The sequence below is a fragment of the Pongo abelii genome, chromosome 3, assembly GCF_028885655.2.
Source record: "Pongo abelii isolate AG06213 chromosome 3, NHGRI_mPonAbe1-v2.0_pri, whole genome shotgun sequence".
In the NCBI taxonomy this organism is placed as follows: Eukaryota; Metazoa; Chordata; class Mammalia; order Primates; family Hominidae; genus Pongo; species Pongo abelii.
The window spans coordinates 14,605,699-14,627,766 of record NC_071988.2 but is presented as its reverse complement, the minus strand read 5'-3'; the positions used below and the strand labels follow the sequence as shown (position 1 = coordinate 14,627,766).

The window sequence follows — 22,068 nt, the reverse complement described above, 5'->3', positions numbered from 1 at the left end:
TGGGCACCTGTAGTCCCAGCTACTCGGGAGGCTGAGGCAGGAGAATGGTGTGAACCTGGGAGACGGAGCTTGCAGTGAGCCGAGATCATGCCACTGCACTCCAGCCTAGGTGACAGAGCGAAATTCCGTCTCAAAAAAAAAAACAAAGAAATTATTGTAAAATTTTTTCATAAGTCTTATATAGTAACCAAAAGTGTTTTCCCTGAGGTAACTGGTATAACTGTGGTTTGGCTGCTGTGAATCATTTCATTAATTTGCTGTTTTCTCAAATCCAAGGGCATATGTTATAGTTTAAAAACATAAGCAAAGATAACTTTATTCTGAGTTTTATTCTTTAAAAAATTTTTATTACATGTATGTATTCATAACTGTAATATGATTTTGTTTTTGAATGCAACTTGATTTTAGAAAGTAAAGCAATTTTTAGTTCAATTTAAAACCTCGTAATTCATTTTTCATTGTTATTTTTTTTCATTACTGTCATACCTTATTGAAATTTATTTATGGCTCTATTCAGTTTGCATTTTTCAGTATGACCAGTTTTCCTGTTTTTTTCAAAGAATGAAGTAATACATGTGACCTTTCAGAGCTGCAATGACTTCTGACCATGTGGAAGTTTTCTTATCTTTTAGTTTTTTAGGATGTTTTAAAAACCCAGAACTTACTAAAATTTTATGTAATTAAAAATTGATTTCAAGGGTAGTCAAAATTTTGATGAATCAAAATTTTGTTTTTTTTTTTGCTTTCAAAGTATTTAGAAACTCTTCTAGTATAAGGTTTTGGAAAACACTAGAAGGGAGCACACTTTTTATTTAAAAGCAGAATTGTAACGTTTTATTTGAATACCAAAGAGTTTCCCTCCCCACTTCCTGAAAAGGCAGAGTTAATTTCTTAAGAGAAATTTGAAGAAAAGCAGAGAAAAGGTTTTTAGTTGTTGTTTTAGGGTATAATTTTGGCATTTTATTAACAAATTCTGATAATATCAGCCTTAGAACAAAGTGGATAATTTACTGCTGTTGGGATTGGAAATAAATTGCGCTTCTTCTTTAGGGTTTTCCTGAGTAGTAGTGAAGAGCTTGCACGTGAGGTATTCTTGAAAAAAAAGTTTGCGTTTGAATTGAAGGAAAAATTCATTTTGGGAACAAGGGAACACATAGGATCTGTCTCATCTGTGGCTAATTGAAATAGTCTTGTCTGAGTGCAGATTCCCTCATTTTAATTAAACCTTATCTTGAAGGATTCTTTCTAAACACTTAAATTTTTATTGAGCACCTACTATATTTCTTGCACTGTTCTAATTGCTAGAGGTCTACAGTAATTAAGACAATTCTCTGCCTTCATGCAGTTTATAATCTAATGGTAGAAATAGAAAACATAGTATTAGACTGAATGTTCTGAAGAAAAGTAAAGTATGGGTACTTTACTTAAGAATACAGAGAATGCCACTTCATATTGAATGAACCAGGAAAGGCTTCTTTGAAAAGAAACAGGCATCATTTGAGTAGAGAGAGAGATAAAATTAGGGCATTCTGTGTACATTTGCTGAGAGACTAAGGAAATAGAAAATAAAAATTTAATTTTTAGAAGCAACTCTTTTTGCATTCATTGTATCAGTTTAAAAAGTGTTTCAGTCAACCAGTTACAATAAGTACAACTTGTGTCAGTAGGTTTGAGGAAAAAATACAACTCATGTAAACATACAACTTAATTTATAGGAATAGAAATGTTCAGGTATACCAGTTGGGAGCATTCAGTGTATCCTGCTTTAGTCATGTTTATTCAGGATGAGTAGCATGAGTTTTGACAAGTTGGTAATGTGGAGCTTGTTAAAAGAGCATTGAGGCTGGGTGTGATGGCTTACACCTGTAATCCCAGCACTTTGAGAGGCCAACGCAGTAGGATCACTTGGAGCCCAGGAGTTCAAGACCAGCCCGGGCAACATGGCAAAATTACATCTTTACCCAAAAGAAAAACAAAAATTAGTTAGGCAGGGTGGCATGCACCTGTAGTTCAGCTACTCAGGAAGCTGAGGTGGGAGGATGACTTAAGCCCTGGAGGTAGACGTTACAGTGAGCTGAGATGGCACTATTGCACTCCAGCCAGGGTGACAAAGCCAGACCCTGTCTCAAAAAAAGGAGCATTGACTGGAGAATGTTAAGTTGATAAGGTTTTAATTAGATTGAAACCATAGGGAACAGATAGGGCCATTTGTGGTCTTAATACATTATTTTCTGGCTTTCATAGGAATTAAAATAAATCTTGGCTGTTAATTAAAAATAGACTGTTATCTACATTTTTAACTTTCTTTGGGCCCCTCATGTAAGTGGAATCATAGATTACTTGTCCTTTTGTGTCTCGCTTATTTCACTTAGTGTGTTTCAAGGTTTATTCACATCGTAGCATGTATCAGAATGTCATTCCTTTTTATATACCACATTTTGTTTATCCATTCATCTGTTGATGAACACTGAGGTTGTTTCCACCTTTTGGCTATTGTGAATAATGCTGCTATGAATGTTGGCATATAAATATTTATTTGAATTCTTGTTTCCATTTCTTGTTTAATTCAGTGTACAAGTCCTTGGTTAAATTTATTCTTAAGTATTACACATTTTGATGCTATTGTAAATACAGTTTTATTTCTTAAACTTTTCAAATTGTTGATTGCTAGTATATAGAAATATAACTGAGTTTTGCATGTTGATTTTGTATCCTACTATTCAGCTAAATTTATTAGTTCTAACCATTTTTTTGTGAATTCATTAGGGTTTTCTACATATAAGATCATGCCATCTACAGACAGATAATTTAATTTCTCATTTTCCAAAATAGACTGCCGAGACCAGCTTGGTCAGGGAGACCCTAACCCAGTGGCGCTAGAGGAATTAAAGACACACACACACAGAAATATAGAGGTGTGAAGTGGGAAATCAGGGATCTCACAGCCTTCAGAGCTGAGAGCCCCAAACAGACATCTACCCACGTACTTATTGACAGCAAGCCAGTCGTTAGCATTGTTTCTATAGATATTAGATTAACTAAAAGTATCCCTTATGGGAAACGAAGGGATGGGCCAAATTAAAGAAATAGGTTGGGCTAGTTAACTGCAGCAGGAACATGCCCTTAAGGCATAAATCGCTCATGCTGTTGTTTGTGGCTTAAGAATGCCTTTAAGTGGTTTTCCCGCCCTGGGCGGGCCAGGTGTTTCTTGCCCTCATTCCCGTAAACCCCCCAACCTTCCAGCTTGGGCTTTATGGCCATCATGAACATGTCACAGTGTTGCAGAGGTTTTGTTTATGGCCAGTTTTGGGGCCAGTTTATGGCCAGATTTTGGGGGGCTTGCTCCCAACAATAGACCTTTTATTTTTCTTGTCTAATTATTCTGACTAGAATTTCCAGCGTTATGTTAAACAGAAGTGGCAACACTGTTTTGATTATTGTAGTTTTGTTGTAAGTTTTGAAATCAAGAAGTGTGAGTTTTCCAACTTTGTTTTTCCTTTTCAAGGTTATTTAGTATCTAGGGTTCCTTGAGATTCCATCAGAATTTTAGGGTAGGTTTTTTCTCTTTCTGCAAAGAATGCCATTGAGATTTTGATAGGCATTGCATTAAATGTGTAGATCCCTTTGGGTAAAATTGACAACAGTATTAAGTCTTTTAACCCATGAATGTGAGATATCTTTCCATTTGTTTAGTCTTCTTTAATTTCTTTCAGTAGTCTTTTGTAGTTTTTGGTATCCAAGTCCTTTACCTCTGTGGTTATTTTCTTTGATGCTATTCTAAATGGGATTTTTTTAAATTTATTTTTCAGATTGTTAATTGTTGATGTGTAGAAATGCAACTGAGTGTTGTGTGTGTCGACTCTTTATCCTTCTGAATTTTCTTTTTCTTTTTTGAGACAGGGTCTTGCTCTGTTGTCCAAGCTGGAGTGCAGTGACATGATCATAGCTCGCTGCAGCCTCAGACTCCTAAGCTCAGGTGATCCTCTTGCCTCAGCCACCCAAGTAGCTGGGACTATTGGCATGTGTACTTGGCCTGCTGAGTTTATTTAGTTCTAACAGGTTTTAGGGTTTTCTGTATAGAAGATCTTATCATCTGTAAATAGAGATAATTTTACTTATTCCTTTTTCTTTTTTGGGGGGGTGGGGGGAACTGGGTCTTACTCTTTGCTGAGGCTCAACTCAAACTCCCGAGCTCAAAGGATCCTCCCACCTAAGCCTGCTGACTAGCTGGGATTACAGGCATGTGCCACCTTGACATTCCTTTTCAATTTGGATGTCATTTATTTCTTTTTCTTGTCTAATTGCTCTGGCTAAAACTTCTAGTACTGTGATAATTAGAGGTGATAATAGTGTACATTTTTACCTTGTTCCTAATCTTAAGGGAAAAGCTTGTATCTTTCACCACTGACTATGATGTTAGCTGTGAGTTTTTCATGTATATGGCCTTTATCAAGTTGAAGAAGTTCCCATCTATTTCTGGTTTAAAGAATATTGGGTTTTGTCACATGTTTTTTCCTCAATCGGTTGAGATGACCATTTTTTTCCTTTATTAATGTGTGATTTGTTGGTTGATTTTCATATACTGAAAGTTGATAAAAACCCACTTGGTCAGGGTGTGTAGTCCTTTTAATATGCTACTGAACTCAGTTTACTGGTATTAGCTGAGGAATTTTGCATCTGTATTCATAAGGGACATTGGCCTGTAATTTTCTTGTTGTGTCTTTGGCTTTGATAATACTGGTTTCGTAGAATGAGTTGGAAGTCCTTCTTGTCCGTGTTTGGGAAGAGTTTTTTTTTTTTGAGACAGGGTCTCACTGTGTCACCCAGGTGGGAATGCGGTGGTGCTATTATGGCTCACTGCAGCCTCCATTTCCTAGTGATCCTCTTACCTCAGTACCCCCCTCCCCCACTACTACAAGTAGCTGGAACCACAGGCGTGTGCTATCATGCCCAGGTAATTTTTGTATTTTTGGTAGTGATGGGGTTTCACCATGTTGCTTAGGTTGGTCTCAAACTCCTGGGCTCAAGCAGTTCACCTGCCTTTGCTTCCCAAAGTGCTGGGATTACAGGCATGAGCCACCACACCCAGCCCTCTTTTGGCAGAGCTTGAGAAAGGTTGATGTTAATTCTTCTTTTTTTTGAGACGGAGTCTTGCTCTGTCGTCCAGAGTGCAATGGCACAATCTGGGCTCAACTGCAACCTCCGCCTCCTGGGCTCTAGCGATTTTCCTGCCTCAGCCTCCCAAGTAGCTGGGATTACAGGCATGTGCCACTGCACCCAGCTAATTTTTGTATTTTTAGTAGAGACGGGGTTTCACCATGTTGCCTAGGCTGGTCTTGAACTCCTGACCTTTAGGCGATCCACCTGCCTTGGCCTCCCAAAGTGCTGGAATTACAGGCGTGAGCCACTGCACCTGGCCAATGTTAATTCTTTTTTAAATGTTTAGTAAAATTTATCAGTGAAGCTATTTTGTTTTGGTGTCTTTGTTGAGAGGGTTTTGATTCATCTTCTTACAAGTCAGTTCAGATTTTCTGTTTCTTCTTGATCAGTTTGGGTATTTCTTGAGTTTCTGGATTATGAGGGTATGATCTTTTAATTATTTTCATCATTATTATATTTAGTCTCATTGTGTTGCCCAGGCTGCCTTCAGACTCAGCCTCTTAAAGTGTAGTTAGGAATACAGGCATGCACCACCATGCTTGCTTCTTATGATCTTTATTTCTATAAAATTAGTGGTAATATCCTCTGTTTCATTTCTGACTTTGGTAATTTGTGTCTTCTCTTTTTTTCTTAATCTAGCTAAAGGTTTGCCAATTTTATTGAAATTCTCAGAGAACAAACTTCTGGTTTTGTTTTTCTTCATTATTTTTGTATTTGTCATTTAAAAAATTTTTGCTCTCGTCTTTATTGTTTCCCCTCCTGCTGCTTTGGATTTAGTCCATGTTTCCTTTTCTAGTTCCTTTTTTTCTTTTAACTTCCAACTTTTTAAGTTCGGGGTACCTGTGCGAGATGTGCAGGTTTGTTAGGTAGGTAAACGTGTGCCATGGTGGTTTGCTGCACAGAGCATCCCATCACTTACGTATTAATCCCAGCATTTACTAGCTATTCTTCCTGATCCTCTCCTTCCTCCCACCCACCGCCATTTGGCAGGCTCCAGTATGTGTTGTTTCCTTCCATGTGTCCATGTGTTCTGATCGTTTAGCTGCCACTTATAAGTGAGAACATGTGGTATTTGGTTTTCTGTTCCTGTGTTAGTTTGCTAAGGATGGTTTACCAGTTTGCTAGTTTGTTAGTTCCAGCTCCATCCATGTCCCTGGAAAGTACATGATCTTGTTCCTTTTTATGGCTGCGTAGTATTTCATGGTGTATATGTACCACATTTTCTTTCTTTTTTTTTTTTTTTTGAGACACGGAGTCTCACTCTGTTACCCAGGCTGGAGTGCAGTGATGCGATCTTCGCTCACTGCAACCTCCACCTCACGGGTTCAGGTGATTCTCCTGTCTCAGCCTCCAGAGTAGCTGTGACTACAGGCTCACGCCGCCATGCCTGGCTAATTTTTTTTTTGTATTTTTAGTAGAGATGGGGTTTCACCATGTTTCCCAGTCTGGTCCAGAACTCCTGAGCTCAGGCAGTCCACCTGCCTCAGCGTCCCAAAGTGCTGGGATTACAGGTATGAGCCACTGTGCCCAGCCTTGTACCACATTTTCTTTATCCATTCTGTGACTGATGGGTATTTAGGTTGAGTCCATGTCTTTGCTATTGTGAATAGTGCTGAAATAAAAATATGCATGCATATGTCTTTATAATAGAATGATTTATAGTCCTTTGGTTATATACCTAGTAATGGGATTGCTGGGTTGAATGGTATTTCTGCTTCTCGGTCTTTGAGAAATTGCTGTACTGTCTTCCACAATGGTTGAACTAATTTACACTCCCAACAGTGTAAAAACATTCCTTTTTCTCCACAACCTCGCCAGCATCTGTTGTTTTTTGACTTTTTAACAATAGCCATCCTGGGAAAGAGGCAGCTTGCCACTGCAGGCTCTGTGAGACAGCTGAAAAACTGAGTGCCCAAAGTGTGACAGGGAAATGTCTGCCTCTGAACACAGCATCCTCACTGGGGAACCTGAAGGTCCAGATAACGGGAGAAGGATTTGAGCTTACCTGGAGCTGAGATGCATTTAGAGAGCCGGGCAAAATACAGGGGTAGAGGAAGCAGTGGGGAGATCCTTGTGGGCATTCTTGGTCCCCAGGGAAGTCATTTCTGACTTTTTCTTGCAGAGGTCCTTGGGGAGGGCTGTCACTGAAATTGGGGAAAGACCACAGGGAGAAGGAAACTTCCAGCTGAACTTTGTTGTAACAGTTTCAATTGAATGGGAAGTTTCCTGGACAGAATCTGAGGGAAGGGATGAAAGGGGAGTTCAGATACAAGCACAGAAGCCATGGCAGATGGGGAGGCATGAAATTCGAAAGCCCTGCTTGCTTTCTCAGTGGGGAGGCTTGTAGTCTGGGCAAGATCTTAGCCCTGCTCACCAGCTGCCTGGTTGAGGGGGCATGGTGCTGTTGGGGGTGCATGGTGGGAGTGAGACCTGCCTTTTGGGCTGTGTGGGAACTGGGTGAGGCCTGTCACTGCCAGCTTTCCCCCACTTCCCGGGTGACCTGTAGGACAGAGCAGAGGCAGCCATAATACCCCTGGAAACATAACTCCACCCATACCCCTGAGAAGATAACTCCACTGGCCTGGGAACATACCTTAATCCCCCACAGCAGCCGCAGCAAGCCCTGCCCAAGGAGAGTCTGAGCTCAGACGTGGATAACCCTGCCCTCACCTAATGGTCTTTACCCACCCTGGTAGCCAAAGACCAAGGACATAATCTCTTGAGAGCTCTATGGCCCCGCCCACTGCCTGAGAAACCTGAGTACTTACCCAGGTGACCCCAGGGCAAACTTGTACCCTCCCTATACTACTGCAGCTGATGCTTTCTTGAAAGCGGCACCTCCTGGCTGGAGGCCAACCAACATATTAAAGAAAACCACAAACAAGGACCCTCACAGAGTCCACTTCACTCCCCTCCTATCTCCACTGGAGCAGGTGCTGGTACCCGTGGCTGAGAGACCTGAAGACAGATCACATCACAGGACTCATCACAGACATTCCCCAGTACCAGCCTGGAGTCCAGTAGCTCTGCTGGGTGGCTAGACCCAGAAAAGAAGTAACAATTATGGCAGTTTGGCTCTCAGGAAGCCCCATCCCTAGGGGAAGCGGGGAGAGCACCACATCAAGGGAGCACCCTTGTGGGACAAGAGAATCTGAATAACAGCCCTTGAGCTAGATCTTCCCTCTGACATAGTCTACCCCAATGAGAAGGAACCAGAAAAACAATTCTGGTTATATGACAAAACAAGGTTGTTTAACACCCGCAAAGGAACACACTAGCTTACCAGCAGTGGATCCAAATGAAGAAGAAATCTCTGAATTGCCGGAAAGAGGAAATCAGAAGATCAATTACTAAGCTACTCAAAGAGGCACCAGAGAAAGGTGAATACAAACTTAAAGAAATAAAAAAACCCAAAAGTTATAAGATAGGGATGGGAAAATCTTCAGAGAAATTTATAGCATAAATAAAAAACAATCTCAACTTCTGGAAATGAAGGACACACTTAGAGAAATGCAAAATACACTGGAAAGTCTTGACAATAGAATTGAACAAACAAAAGAACTTCAGAGCTTGAAGACAAGGCTTTCAAATTAACCCAACCCAACAAAGAAAAAAGAATAAAAAAAAAATAAAATGAAGAAAGCCTCCAAGAAGTTTGAGATTATGTTAAATGACCAAACCTAAGAATAATTGGTGTTCCCAAGGAAGAAGAGAATTCTAAAAGATTGGAAAACATATTATTTGAGGGAATAATCAAGGAAAACTTCTCTGGCCTTCCTAGAGATCTAAACATCCAAATACAAGGAGCCACCTTTTAATTTTATCCTATTTATGTAAATACTGCTTTTATTCTTCTAGGGTGTGCCATTAGGTTTTATTTTTTATTGAAATGTAATTAACATACCATAAAATTTACTGCTTTTTAAAAGTATACGATTAATTCAGTGATTTTTAGTATATTTACAGGGTTGTTCAACCATCCACCACAGACTAATTCAAAACATTTTCATCATCCCAAAAAGAACCCCATACTTACTAGCAGTCACTTCTCACTCCCCCTTTCCCCAGCCTCTGATAACCATGAATCGACTTTGTGTCTCTGTGGATTTACCTCTTCTGGAATGATAATATTGATGGAGTCATTCAATATGTGGCCTTTAGTATCTGGCTTTTTAAAATTAGGTTTATGTGTTCAAGGTTTATGCATGTTATACTGTGTGTCAGTACTTTGTGGCTGCAGAATATTTAATTGTATGGATGTACCACATTTTATTTATCCATTTATTAATGGACATTTGAGTTGTTTCTACTTTTTAACTGTTATGAATAATGCTACTATGAACATTCATGTGCAAGTTTTTGTGTAAACATGGTTTTAATTCTCTTGGGTATATACCTAGGACAGGAATTGCTGGGTCATATGCTAGGTATATCTATAATTTTTTTTTAGAAACTGCCCAACTGCTTATTAGGTTTTAAGCTTCAGTAATTTTCTTGATAATTTTTACTTACTAATACAGTTGGGTAGGAGAATGAACATCACAACTCCAGGGTTCAGTACTTCCTCTAAGAATTGAGTTACCATGATGTTCTTATAAAGAACAGTTTTATAGATTTCTTCATTGAATGTTGTTAGGAAAAATGTTGAACATTTTCTGAGTTAAATGTATTTCTGCCTAAGGGTGAGGTTAGTTATCAGGGTTTTACAGAAATTCTTGTATTTTCTCATTACCATATTGAAAAGTATGTTTAGTGGTTCAGTGGACCATAGGAATACAAACGTTTTTATAGATTAATATCTTCTAATTGTCAAATTATTTTTCTTACAGGGTTTTGACTCTGGGAGGAGGGCTGCCTTATTTGGAGCACCTTAATCTCTCTGGTTGTCTTACTATAACTGGTGCAGGCCTGCAGGATTTGGTTTCAGCATGTCCTTCTCTGAATGATGAATACTTTTACTACTGTGACAACATTAACGGTAATGCCTTTTAACAGTGAGATAATTTTGAAGGAATTAATTTAAAATTTTTTTTAGCAGTTCTAATAATTTTTCCATTTAGTTTTCTAGATTTCTAATTACCAGACTGTCTTACTTTCAGATTTAGTTAAATTTGATAAAATTTTAAAATTACATTTTCATTAATTAACATCTTGAAAGGTAAGTTCTTCTTGCAGATGTATATTCTAAATATCCATTGTGTCAGATTTTTGAGGCATGTAATAGTGTAATCAAAAATGGTAAGTTAATAGAAATACTAAAATTCTTGTTAAAAGTTTTAGGTATTCCTCTAGAGTTTTGTAGCACTCATTAAGAATTTAGAACTATTTATGTTCTGGATACACTGATTTCTTAGGGATAATAGAGTCTTATTTCTTGTAAGACAGCTTTATCAAATGTAGAAAAATGAGGACTTTGATAATGTGGACTTCCAGAGTTTCTGGATCTGATGTCAACTCTTAGCGAAGATTGAGGGGAGAGGATAGTATGTAGTATTGAGAAGAGGCTGAGATGCTTTAGACATGACTAGAATTCCTGTAGTATTTTGGAAATTGATTCCTGAACCTACTTTCAAAAATCACAAGAAATATTTCTTGATTTTGTTCTTTTAAACATATTCTACCCTACAGTGGGCTTATTGAACATGCTTTTTCAAAGTATGTTCAGTGCCTTTTTGCACATTTGATAGTCACTGGTAGAGACTGAATTTCCCAGAAGCATAAAAAGCTGCTCTTCTGTTATTAGTAAGCAAATCAACCTCCTGTATTTGTAACTGGAGAAGATTTTAGATGGCTCAGACTACTATGTACGTGTCTTTTTATAGTGTGCCCTATTGTCTTTGAGTGCCCAATTCACCTTAAGATGACAGGAAAATCAACAAAATTTTTCTCAGGCAGAACAATTGACAGGAGTCAGGAAGACCAGAGGGAGTAATGACATACCAGAAAGTGCAGAAAACTGCTATTTCTCGAGATTAGATTTTCCTGAAAATATATAAGAGGAAACTGGAGATTGTAGCTCTCTTATTTCAGGAATCACATTGTTATGCAGGAGATGACCTCCCTGCATAACACTAAGTTGGACATTTCTTTGTTTTCTGTTGCCTTCTGTGTATAATCAAGGAATGGCCAAAGTGAATGTCATCGTAGTTAGTGAAAGTGAATGTCATCGTAGTTGCAACATGCTAAGCCTATGAAAACAAAGTGTGATTGATGCAGTGAAGCTGTTACTTTTGTGGATGCTGTGGATTTGAGAAGGGAGTTTTGTTTTGTTAACATAAAGTTATTTCATTGTAGGTTTAGTGCTATACTTCCTAAGGCTTATAGGACATATTATCAAGAGTCATTAATAAGCAATTGTTTTTTATCAGAAAAAAATTTATTTGTATGTTGCACTTGAATTTTTCATATTGATTTCAGCATAGGTTATGCTTTGGAATAAATCTCACTATCGAATTCATTATATTTATTTTTGGATTTATAGATGTTATTGGGTAGAGGGAGGGGACTGGGTTTCAGTTTGTTTTTATGCTTACTTGTTTTATGTTTGTATGTTTTTAAACTTTGAAATAATTTAGATGATGGGATAAAATGAAATACTTAAAATCTTTTGCACTTTGTCCTTATGCATTTCCTCTAAACTTGTTTTGAATATATAGTTTCAGAGGAGCTATTATATTCCTTTTGTTGAATGTAAAAGTTTTTTTGGATAAATGATTGATTTTTTAAAATAAATGAATTGTAATGAAGATACCTGACTTTGAAAGATTTGAAAGGAGATTTCAGTGCTTGTATAATCCAATATTAACTCTCCTTTTATAGCTTATTGAAACATGATTTGGGGGAATGGAAAGCCTTTAAAATTTACAGGGTGACTTGTTATATAACTTGTGTCTGAGTTCCACATAGGCTGTTCTTAAAGCAATGCTCTCTTATAGTCTTTTCCTTAAAAGGATATGTGGACAACCTAGAAAGTGTTAGAAAGAAGTTGTGTTGTATCCAGTTTTGCAAGATGACACTTGTTCCAGTATCTTTCAAAACAGCTCAGCTTGTACAGTAGATATCTAGTGAATGCTCAGGGGCATCCTTGTTACTATTTTTATTATTTCCGAAAGTAGTGTGTTTTAATACATGGTATTAGAGCAAGGGAGAAGTGTATTTAGGTGACAAATTATATTTCAAATATTTGAAAGTGACATTTAGCTAAAAATATATTTTTTAAAAGAAAACATATATAGTTAACTATCAGGTTACTAAATATAAAAGAAGTAAATACTGATAAACATTAGTCATTAAGGAATACATGATAAGTAAAGCAGAATGATCTATTTTCCAAGCATTAAGCAGAGATTTTGGAGACGATAAGTTAGTTATCATATATTCAAACAGTAACTACCTTGAGCAAGACACTGTACATAAAGTGTCTTGATATAAAATGCAAGTCTAGATTCTTCTGAATGATTCTTTATGACTTTTAAATTTATTTGATAAGATTTGAAAAGTCTTCTTAGCCATAACATTAAGAAAATTCTTTAACATTTAAGAAGTGTTAAATGGAATAGCATAGTTGTAGAGCTGTGAAGAACATTTGAGCAATGATAGCAAATAAACTTTTTTACTGATTTGCATTTCAATGTATGTATAATTTATAAATTAAGATAGATTAGTTCATAGTTTTGGAGGTGACACAGTCTCAGATGATGTGCTCTTTTATGTTTCTAATTTAAGTTAAAGAGGAATTAAAGGTAAGTGAAGGTAAGTGCAGATATACAGCATAAGTAATATACTTAGAACTCAGTAAAAACAAGTTATTCAATAATAAAAGTCTGGAGAAATAATGGCTAACCTTATACTTCCTGTCATCTGATACTTAAAAATGCTTTCTTATAAGATTATTCTTTACCATGCATTTAAATATTTTAATGATTATTCAATTATATTTTTCTATTTTCTTTATTATTCTTTAATGTAATTTAGGCTTTATATATCTTAACCATTTGGGTTCTCTATCCTACATTGAGATGGAAGTTTGCTGGCAATAAGTCAAATATTTAAAGGAAACTACCTTGTGAATTGTCTTTGTTTATTAAAGCATAGCTGTCTACCTGGCAATCCATCATATCTTAGTCATATTTCTTTCTAATGTTCCCTCACCTTTTCTATTGTCCATTTATTCTGTTGTCCATTTATTCACTTCTCTGAACAGTCCTTCTGTGTTACTTAAGGATTTCATTGTTAATGTTGCTTATACTTTCCATGCTTTGGAAGGTGCTAGTCTCCTGTTTTCTACAATGTGATACTGAGTTTAAAACAGTGCTTGTCTTCATTTTTGTTTTGGCTCAGGCCTTCAGCAGATCCTTTAATGGATGCTGTCACTTTCATGATTATTGGGATCAAATACCAGTAACTACTCTATTATTTACCTTATCATAGGATGGTAGTTTTGAGTCATTTAATACTATAGTTACTGATTAAGTTCATATAGGCTTCTTTAAACAGATTCTGCTTTCAAATTTGAAAACAATATATTCTCTCTCTTTACTCTGTACACTTAGAATCTCAATGAAACTCAATTCTAGTGAACTTAGAATGTATTCACAGTTCTAAGTTCTAGTGAACTTAGAATGTATTCAGAGTTCTCAGTGAGTAGGCACATTTTATATGAATATAGGCAAGAACTTTGTTTTGTGATAAATAAGGAGATGCTGACAGTAGGTTTGTGCTTTTTACCTAATACAGGGTAAAAACTTTTATTTCTACATTTTTCTTCCCCCATTATCTCTGCCACCATCCCTTAGACTTCAAGAGCATAATGACCCAGGTAGCTAGGGTGGAAACAGCATGTGGACCCTACATCTTTTGGGGAGGATGGTGAAAAACTGTGTCATGTCAGGTTAGATCTGAATCTCTAGGAGAATAGCTTTTTTGATCTGTTTGCTCTTTTGAGTCTCCCTTTTACTTTATCCTTTGAAAACCAGTTGCATACTTCACTTCCATTGCTTCCAGACGCATATGATTTTTAGGCTACTGTTGAAATTTAGCATACTATTTCTCCTTTACCTTTCTGTCCTTTTAAAAAAATAGGACTATAGTAAGTCCTCAGTGTTGATGGTATGTTTTTGGAAACTGAGTTTAAAGAAAACAACATACAGGAAGTCCTCAAATAGTGTAATTTCATTATAATGATGCAAACAAAGCAACTACCTTTGTTATACGTTATTTTGCTTAGAGTCGCAGTTTCTAAGAACCTGTCGATGTTAAGTGAGGACTTAATGGTATAGACATTTTGAAGTATTTGAGGGAGTTGCAGTTTGGAAAAATTGTATGAGAGTCTTCATGTCTCTTATTTCTTTAAAAAAATTTAGAATGGAATTTTAATCGGATAAAATGATAATCAGATCCATTTTGGCAAAACCCAGTGAATCTGGCACTTCATGATGGACCTAAGGGTCAGAGCAGGAGAATGGCAGTGAGGCAGGGCTTGTGTCTTGAGGAGAGGCACTAGGTGATTGGTAGACAAAACAGTGGGCAGTGTAAGGGGTGAGGAAAGACAAGCTAAGAAGGGGAATAATGGGGATTGGGTGGTGCACAGTAGGTAAAGCTGGCATTATATTCAAAGGAAAAACTTGGTTAAAGATTGGCAGTGGGAGAAGAATTTCAGATCACAGGGTTCCTTCTCAGGGCATTTTTAGTAAGTATTCAATATATACTAAGACATTTTATCTTGAGTTTGTGACTAAGATGATTAACGTTGTATCTTATTTTAAGGGAAAATGATTTTAACAAAATGCTGCTTTGTGAATTTTAAATATTTAACATATTTAACTTTTCATTTAAAGACCAGAAAAGATTATTTTGATTAAATAAAAATTGGCTTAAGTAATTCAACTTTATATTTAAAATAATTTTAAACTTCCTGTTATGGAAAAATTTAACATCGAATAATATAATGAATCCTCATGTACCATCAGCTTCAGCAGTTATAAACCTGTGGGCAGTCTCCTTTCATCTGTACCATTGCTCATTCCCATATCTACTCCCCCATTAAGCTAATCACAGGTGTCATATCAACTTAAAAATTTAATATGACTGAAAGCATAAGCTGTTGTAGTTCCACATATTTGCGTAATGTTTATTAGTTTCTTTCCTAAGACTGTATGTCTTAAGAAATTTGCCCTTTGTATTTTGTATGTGCCATTTGGGGAATATAAGGAAAAGTTAAATTTCTGGAAATTAATGTGTTCTATGTGTTTAGTTGGAAGTAATTATTATGGTAGTATTAGCCTAGTTGTGTTTTTTTTTTTGGTTTTTTTTTTGCAGTTGAGTGCTGTTTTAGAAAACAAAAAGTAAATTTAAAATGTGTTTTTGAGTTAAGCTAGATATCACCCCAGAGTACTGTGATTTTTCAGTTACAATCCATTTGATATATTCTGCAGTAAAATTATATCTCATATAGTTTTCATTTTGTATTGTTCTTTATATCACAATTGCAAGTATTTGATATGTAAAGAACAAATTAACTACTCCTTATTTGTTCATGGTACAGACATAATGAAAGACTTCAATATAGTTGAAACAGTCTTTTCCACATTTGCCTGCTTTTATGAAACTATCATTCATTCAGAGTACTTGACATTTAAATATGTGCTATGAAACTTCTTCTTTAATATTTTCTAATTCTCAGCTATGTTCCCTAATGGATCTTGTGTCTAGTGCCTGGGTAGCATAGTGTGACTGGGATAAAATGTCAGTTATTCCACAAATGTTTTATTATTCTTTGTAAGTGAATGATAATTTTTACTATGTCTTAGATAAAGTTCAATTGATCACTCATTATATATTTAATTTTGGAAAATAATTTCATCTAACCCTACCATATATAGATATTTTTGGCTACAAATACTAAATAAAAATATGGCAAATATATTAAATCTATGTCTATATAGTTTATTTTGCTTTAAAATTTGAATATAATATTTATTGTAATTGCTCAATACTGACTTCTTTAGCTGATTGATTACAGTTAGGGCTGTTTTTTGCCTTTATTACATTTCTAGGGAGGATGTTCAGATTATGAGAATCTTTTTATAAGTTAGCTTTGCAATCTTGCTTCTGTGGATTGTCTGATTTCCATTTTGGATTTTTATATTTTAAGTTGTTGCTAAAAATTATTTTTTTCCCTTCTTCCACTTACCTTTTGGACCATGAGGGATATATTAATTAAAGTCAAGCTGCTATTGAGTTTTGTGTCTGAATAATTTCTTATACACTCATCATGAGATTTACTTCTATCATATAAATACTGCTAGTAAAACCAATGAATGTTTAACTCCTTCATAAGCAAAATTATTTTTATGTGATCTCTAAGAAATTCCTCCTTTCACATTTTTCTGTTTTCATACAGGTCCTCATGCTGATACCGCCAGTGGATGCCAGAATTTGCAGTGTGGTTTTCGAGCCTGCTGCCGCTCTGGCGAATGACCCTTGACTTCTGACCTTTGTCTACTTCATTTAGCTGAGCAGGCTTTCTTTCATGCACTTTACTCATAGCACATTTCTTGTGTTAACCATCCCTTTTTGAGCGTGACTTGTTTTGACCCCATTTCTTACAACTTCAGAAATCTTAATTTACCAGTGAATTGTAATGTTGTTTCTCTTGCAGATTATACTTTTGTTTTAGAAAGGGATTAGGTCTTTTCAAAAGGGTGAGAACAGTCTTACGGTTTTCTTTTAAATGAAATGCTTTAAAGAATGTTGGTAATGCCATGTCATTTAAAGTATTTCATAGATAATTTTGAGTTTTAAAGTCCATGGAGGTGATTGGTTCTCTTTACACATTAACGCTGTACCAAGCTTTGCCGATCTTTTCCGACATACATGTCTGAATACTTATTTTCAAAGACAGCACATTTTTGGAAACTAATCTCTTTTCCGTAATATTTTCTTTATTTCAACAATTCTCAGAAGGCCAATTCAAACAAACCCACATTTAAGGTTCTTTAGGATTATAGAATAAATTGGCTTCTGAGTGTTAGCTCAGTGAGCTAGGAAAGCACCAATCCATATTTGTTTCCTTTAAGGATACCTTGTTCTCACCACTGTCCCTATGTCGTCAAATTTGGGAGAGATTTTTTTAAAATACCACAATCATTTGAAGAAATGTATAAATAAAATCTACTTTGAGGACTTTACCAAGTAATACTGTTGTGTTGTGATTTTTATTATAAATCTCAATCCAGGTTTACTTTAGTACAGAGTGGGACTAAATACTTTGTCTTTGGAGTTCCCATGAGCTTATTACCCTGACAAATAGTTTTAGACAGATACTGAATTTTATTGAGCTGAATTTTCTTTTGAAATGAGTTACTCAGTAGTCAAAATTTGAATCTGTAAGTATATCTACTTTGCTTTGTTAAAACATCATAAGAGTGGAGGCCTGCCACCCAGAAAGGCACATACTAGTGCCTTTTAGTACAATTTTATGTCATGTAGAAGAAAATGGCAATGTTCCTCCTATCGATAGAGATACAGGCATATGTCATTTTATTGCGTTTTGCTTTATTGCACTTTGCAGATAATGCATTTTTTTACAAATGGAAGGTTTATGGCAACTTTGTGTTGAGCCAGTCTATTGGTGCCATGTTTCCAATAAAACTTCTCCCTTCATGTCTCGTATATTTTGATAATTCTTAGAGTATTTCATAGTTTTTCACTATTATTAAATCTGTTGTGGTGATCTGTGGCCAGTGATTGTTGTTACTATTGTAATTGCTTTGGAATGCCATGAACTGTGCCCTAATAAGACAGAGAACTTAATTGATAAATATTATATATGTTCTGATTGCTCCACTGACCAGCGGTTCCTGTCTCTCTCCTCCTCAGACCTCCCTCTTCCTAGAGACACAACAATATTGAAATTAGGCCCCAGCTTATAACCTTGCAGTGGACTTTAAGTGTTGAAGTGAAAGGAAGAGTCATGTCTCTCACTTTAAATGAAAAGCTAGAAATGATTAGGCTTAGTGAGCAAGGCATGTTGAAAACTTAGGCCCAAATCTACGCTTCTTGTGCCATACAGCAAAGTTGTGAATGCAACAGGAAAGTTCTTGAAGGAAATTAAAAGTGCTACTCCAGTGAACACCTAATGATAAGAAAGTGAAACAGCTTTATTACTGATATGGAGAAAGTTTTAGTGGTCTGAATAGATGAAACTAGCCATAAAATTCCCTTAAGCCAAAGCCTAATTCAGAGTAAGACCCTAACTCTCTTTAATTCCATGAAGGCTGAGAGAAGTGAGGAAGCTTCAGAAAAGGTTGAAGCTAGCAGAGGTTGATTCATGAGGTTTAAGGAAAGAAACCTTCTCTATAACAAAAATACAAGGTGAAGTAGCAGGTGCTAATATAGAAGCTGCAGCAGGTTATTCAGAAGATCTAGCTAAGGTCATTGATTTGAAAGTGGCTACATTAAATAACAGATTTTCAGTGTCTAGACAAAACAGCCTTCTATTGGAAGAAGATGCCATCTTTATCTAAATCTTTAATAGCTAGAGAGGAGGAATCAATGCCTGGCTTGAAAGGGCAGGTGGACTCTTATGTTAGAGATTGATGCAGCTAGTGACTATGTTGAAGAGAATGCTCATTTGCCATTCTGAAAAACCTAAGGCCCTTAAGAATTATTGCTAAGTCTACTCTGTGCTCTGTAAATGGAACAACAAAGCTAGTATGACAGTACATCTGTGTACAGCACGGTTTGCTGAATATTTTAGGCCCACTGTTGAGACCTGCTCAAAAAATTTCTTTCAAAACGTTATGGCTTATAGACAAGGCTCCTGGTCACCCAAGAGCTCTGGTGGAGATGTACAAGGAGATTATTGTTTTCATACCTGTTAACACAACATCTGTTCTGCAGCTCCACGCAGAATTACTCCATGGATCAAGGAATAATTTTGACTTTCAAGTCTTATTAAGAAATACATTTTGTATGGCTATAGTTGCCACAGATAGTGATTCCTCTGATGGATCAGGGCAAAGTAAATTGAAAATATTCTGGAAAGGATTCAATAGAAGGATTCACCATTCTAGGTGCCATTAAGAATATTTGTGATTCATTGGAGGAGGTCAGAATGTCAACATTAACAAGTTTGGATGAAGTTGATTCCAACTCTCAATGGATGTCTTTATAGGGTTCCGGACTTTAGTGGAGGAAGTCACTGCAGATGGGGTGAAAATAGAACCAGAATTAGAAATACAGCCTGAAGATGGGACTGAATTGCTGCAACCTCATGATAAAACTTGAATGGATATAGAGTTGTTTCTTATGGATGAGCAAAGAATATTTGTTTCTTGGTTGGGCGCGGTGGCTCACTCTTGTAATCCCAGCACTCTGGGAGGCTGAGGCAGGAAGATTGCTTGTGTCCAGGAGCTCAAGACCAGCCTAGACAACATAGTGAGACCCTGTCTCTACAAAAAATAAAAAGATTAGCTGGGTATGGTGGCGTGTACCTGTAGTCCCAACTACTTGAGAGACTGAGGTGTGAGGATTGCTTGAGCCTAGGAGGTTGAGGCTGCAGTGAATCATAATCACACCACTGCACTCTGCCTGGATGACAGAGCAAGACCCTGTCTCAAAAAAGTTTTTTGAGATGGACTCTACTCCTTGTGAAGATGCTGTGAACATTTTTCAAATGACAACAAAGGATTTAGAATATTATATAAACAATTGATAAAGCAGTGGCAGAGTTTGAGAAGATTGACTCCAGTTTTGAAAGAGATTCTGTGGGTAAGATGCTATCAGCATTTCATGCTACAGAGAAATCTTTCATGAAAGGAAGAGTCAATGCAACAAACTTCATGGTTGTCTTATTTTAAGAAATTCTCACAGCCACCCCAACCATCAGCAACCATCAATTGCTAATCAGCCAGCAACATCGAGGCAAGACCCTCCATCAGCAAAAAATTACAACTTAACTGCAGGTTCAGATGATGATTAGCACTTTTGAACAATAAAGTATTTTTAAATTAAGGTATGTACATTTTTGAGATAATGCTTTTGCACGCTTAATACACTATAATACAGTGTAAACATAACTTTGCACTGGGAAACCAAAAAAATTGGTGTGACTCATTTTATTGCAATATTCACTTTATTGCAGTGGTCTGGAACCAAGTGCACAATATCTCCGAGGTATGCCTGTACATGCAAACCTGTGGAAGATGAAGTAATCTTGCAGTCTTGGATATTTATTTGTTTTGTTTATTTGGAGAGAGGAGGAGGAGTAGCAATAAAAACTGGTAAACATTCAGTTCAGGCAGAGTGTCTTAGTGTTGTCTAAAGATAAAGGAAGAATCATTTGATGGAATATAGATAACTCACTACTGCTTTTTATTTCAACTAACATTTGAATTAAACACGGCAAAGGAGGAGGAACTCTAAAGGCTCTAATGATGCTCTCTTTAAAGCTTTACCTTACTCTAAGGTAAAACTTGTTAAGTTTCTCTCACTTTCATTCCATTGCTGTTAATATTTGCCCAGGCAAAAGGTAAGTAAGTACAAAGGAATAGAGGCAGGAAGCTCATAATATATTCTACTGTGGGTAGTCTTAACTGAATTTCAGGGTCAAGTAGCAGAGACAAGGCAAACTGCTAAATAGAACACTTTGCACAGTTTGAAAACAGTTGATAATTTTATTATTTGCCAATAATATGTTCTTCTGATGTGATGCATATAATTAAAATTTTCTCATATCCTAAGTGTAGTTTTTACATGATACAAAAAGTACAGTGAAAAAAGTTACCTGTTGCGTATAAGAGAGGCAACATAGATCCAAACAGACAAAACATTTTTGGGGTATGGGTGTATGTATACAGCTAAAGCAAATTCAACATTAGGAACATCAATATTATGTACTCCAGTACTATACACAGCGTCAATTAAAGGCTTCACTTCAGAATAAGGCATGTGAAGAGGAAATCCAGAGAACTGAAGGGAAAAAACATTTGTAGTCATTAGTGAAGTTTGAAGATTTAATACATTTTTTCCCACGTAAATGTATGTAATTAATATAATAAGTCTTCTGGATCTCAGTTATTTGCTTGTGTTTTTCTACTCAGCTATTTATTAGCAGTACAGAAAATGGAGAGTTGCTTAATATCCATTTTGTTTTCCTTGCATAAAGGTGTATAAGCCACCTGTTAGTCACTCCATCACTGTTCCCTCTTTTTGAAAGTACCTAGTATGCATAGTAACCATTGTAATTCCAGAGACATAGGTTAAACTAACAAATACATTTCTTTTTTCTTTTTCTTTTTCTTTTTTCTTCTTTTTTTTTTTTTGAGACAAGTCTCACTGTTGTCCATGCTGGAGTACAGTGGCATGATCATGGCTCACTGCAGCCTCGGCCTCCTGCTGGGCTCAAATGGTCCCCCCACTTTAGCCTCCTGAGTAGCTGGGACTGCAGGCAAGTGCCACCATCCTGGCTACTTTTTGTATTTTTTGTAGAGATGGGGTTTTGCCATGCTGCCAAGGCTGGTCTTGAACTCCAGGGCTCAAGCGATCTGCTGCCTCAGCCTCCCAAAGTGCTGGGGTTACAGGTATGAGCTGTGGTGCCTGACAATAATTTTCGTCCCCTTGGCTACAATGATTGATTACGGGGATGGGCAAGGGATCAAAGGGAGTCTCAGAGGGAATCTCGGGAAACTTGTTAGGAATAATGGCACATGATGTTCTCCTGCTTTGGGTAGCATGTGCGCAGATGTGAATTCTGTTAAGTGTTCTAGCATTTGCTTCCATGAGGAAACCCAGTCTCAGGATGATGCCATCATACGGAAGAGGAGGGCAGAATGGGAGGACTTGAAGAAGAGTGGGACAGCCCTGATAGCTACCCTCTAAGCTTTACTTAAGCCAGTACATTCTCTA

At 36.6% G+C, this 22,068-nt stretch overlaps 2 protein-coding genes across 14 annotated transcripts in view; one reads left to right on the top strand and one right to left on the bottom strand.

The window, feature by feature from the left end:
• FBXL5 (F-box and leucine rich repeat protein 5) overlaps nucleotides 1-17,356 on the top strand; it is a 49,149-nt gene extending 31,793 nt beyond the window's left edge. The window contains exons 10-11 of one of the 2 annotated variants that reach the window (XM_024245588.3): nucleotides 9,990-10,138; nucleotides 16,562-17,356. In XM_024245588.3, coding sequence (XP_024101356.3) covers nucleotides 9,990-10,138; nucleotides 16,562-16,638 — 226 coding nt within the window. In that variant the 3' untranslated portion in view covers nucleotides 16,639-17,356. 2 annotated transcript variants of the gene reach the window in all.
• CC2D2A (coiled-coil and C2 domain containing 2A) overlaps nucleotides 1-22,068 on the bottom strand; it is a 185,050-nt gene that overhangs the window by 27,796 nt on the left and 135,186 nt on the right. For 8 of the 12 annotated variants that reach the window (XM_054553716.2, XM_024246564.3, XM_054553717.2 and 5 more), the window contains one exon: nucleotides 20,818-21,132. The exons of 2 other annotated variants lie outside the window; for them this stretch is intronic. In XM_054553716.2, the coding sequence (XP_054409691.2) occupies nucleotides 20,944-21,132 (189 nt within the window). In that variant the 3' untranslated portion in view covers nucleotides 20,818-20,943. Of the gene's footprint in view, nucleotides 1-16,745; nucleotides 19,364-20,817; nucleotides 21,133-22,068 lie in introns of those variants that run through there. 2 more of the 12 variants (XM_063723323.1, XM_063723325.1) reach the window with 1 other exon arrangement.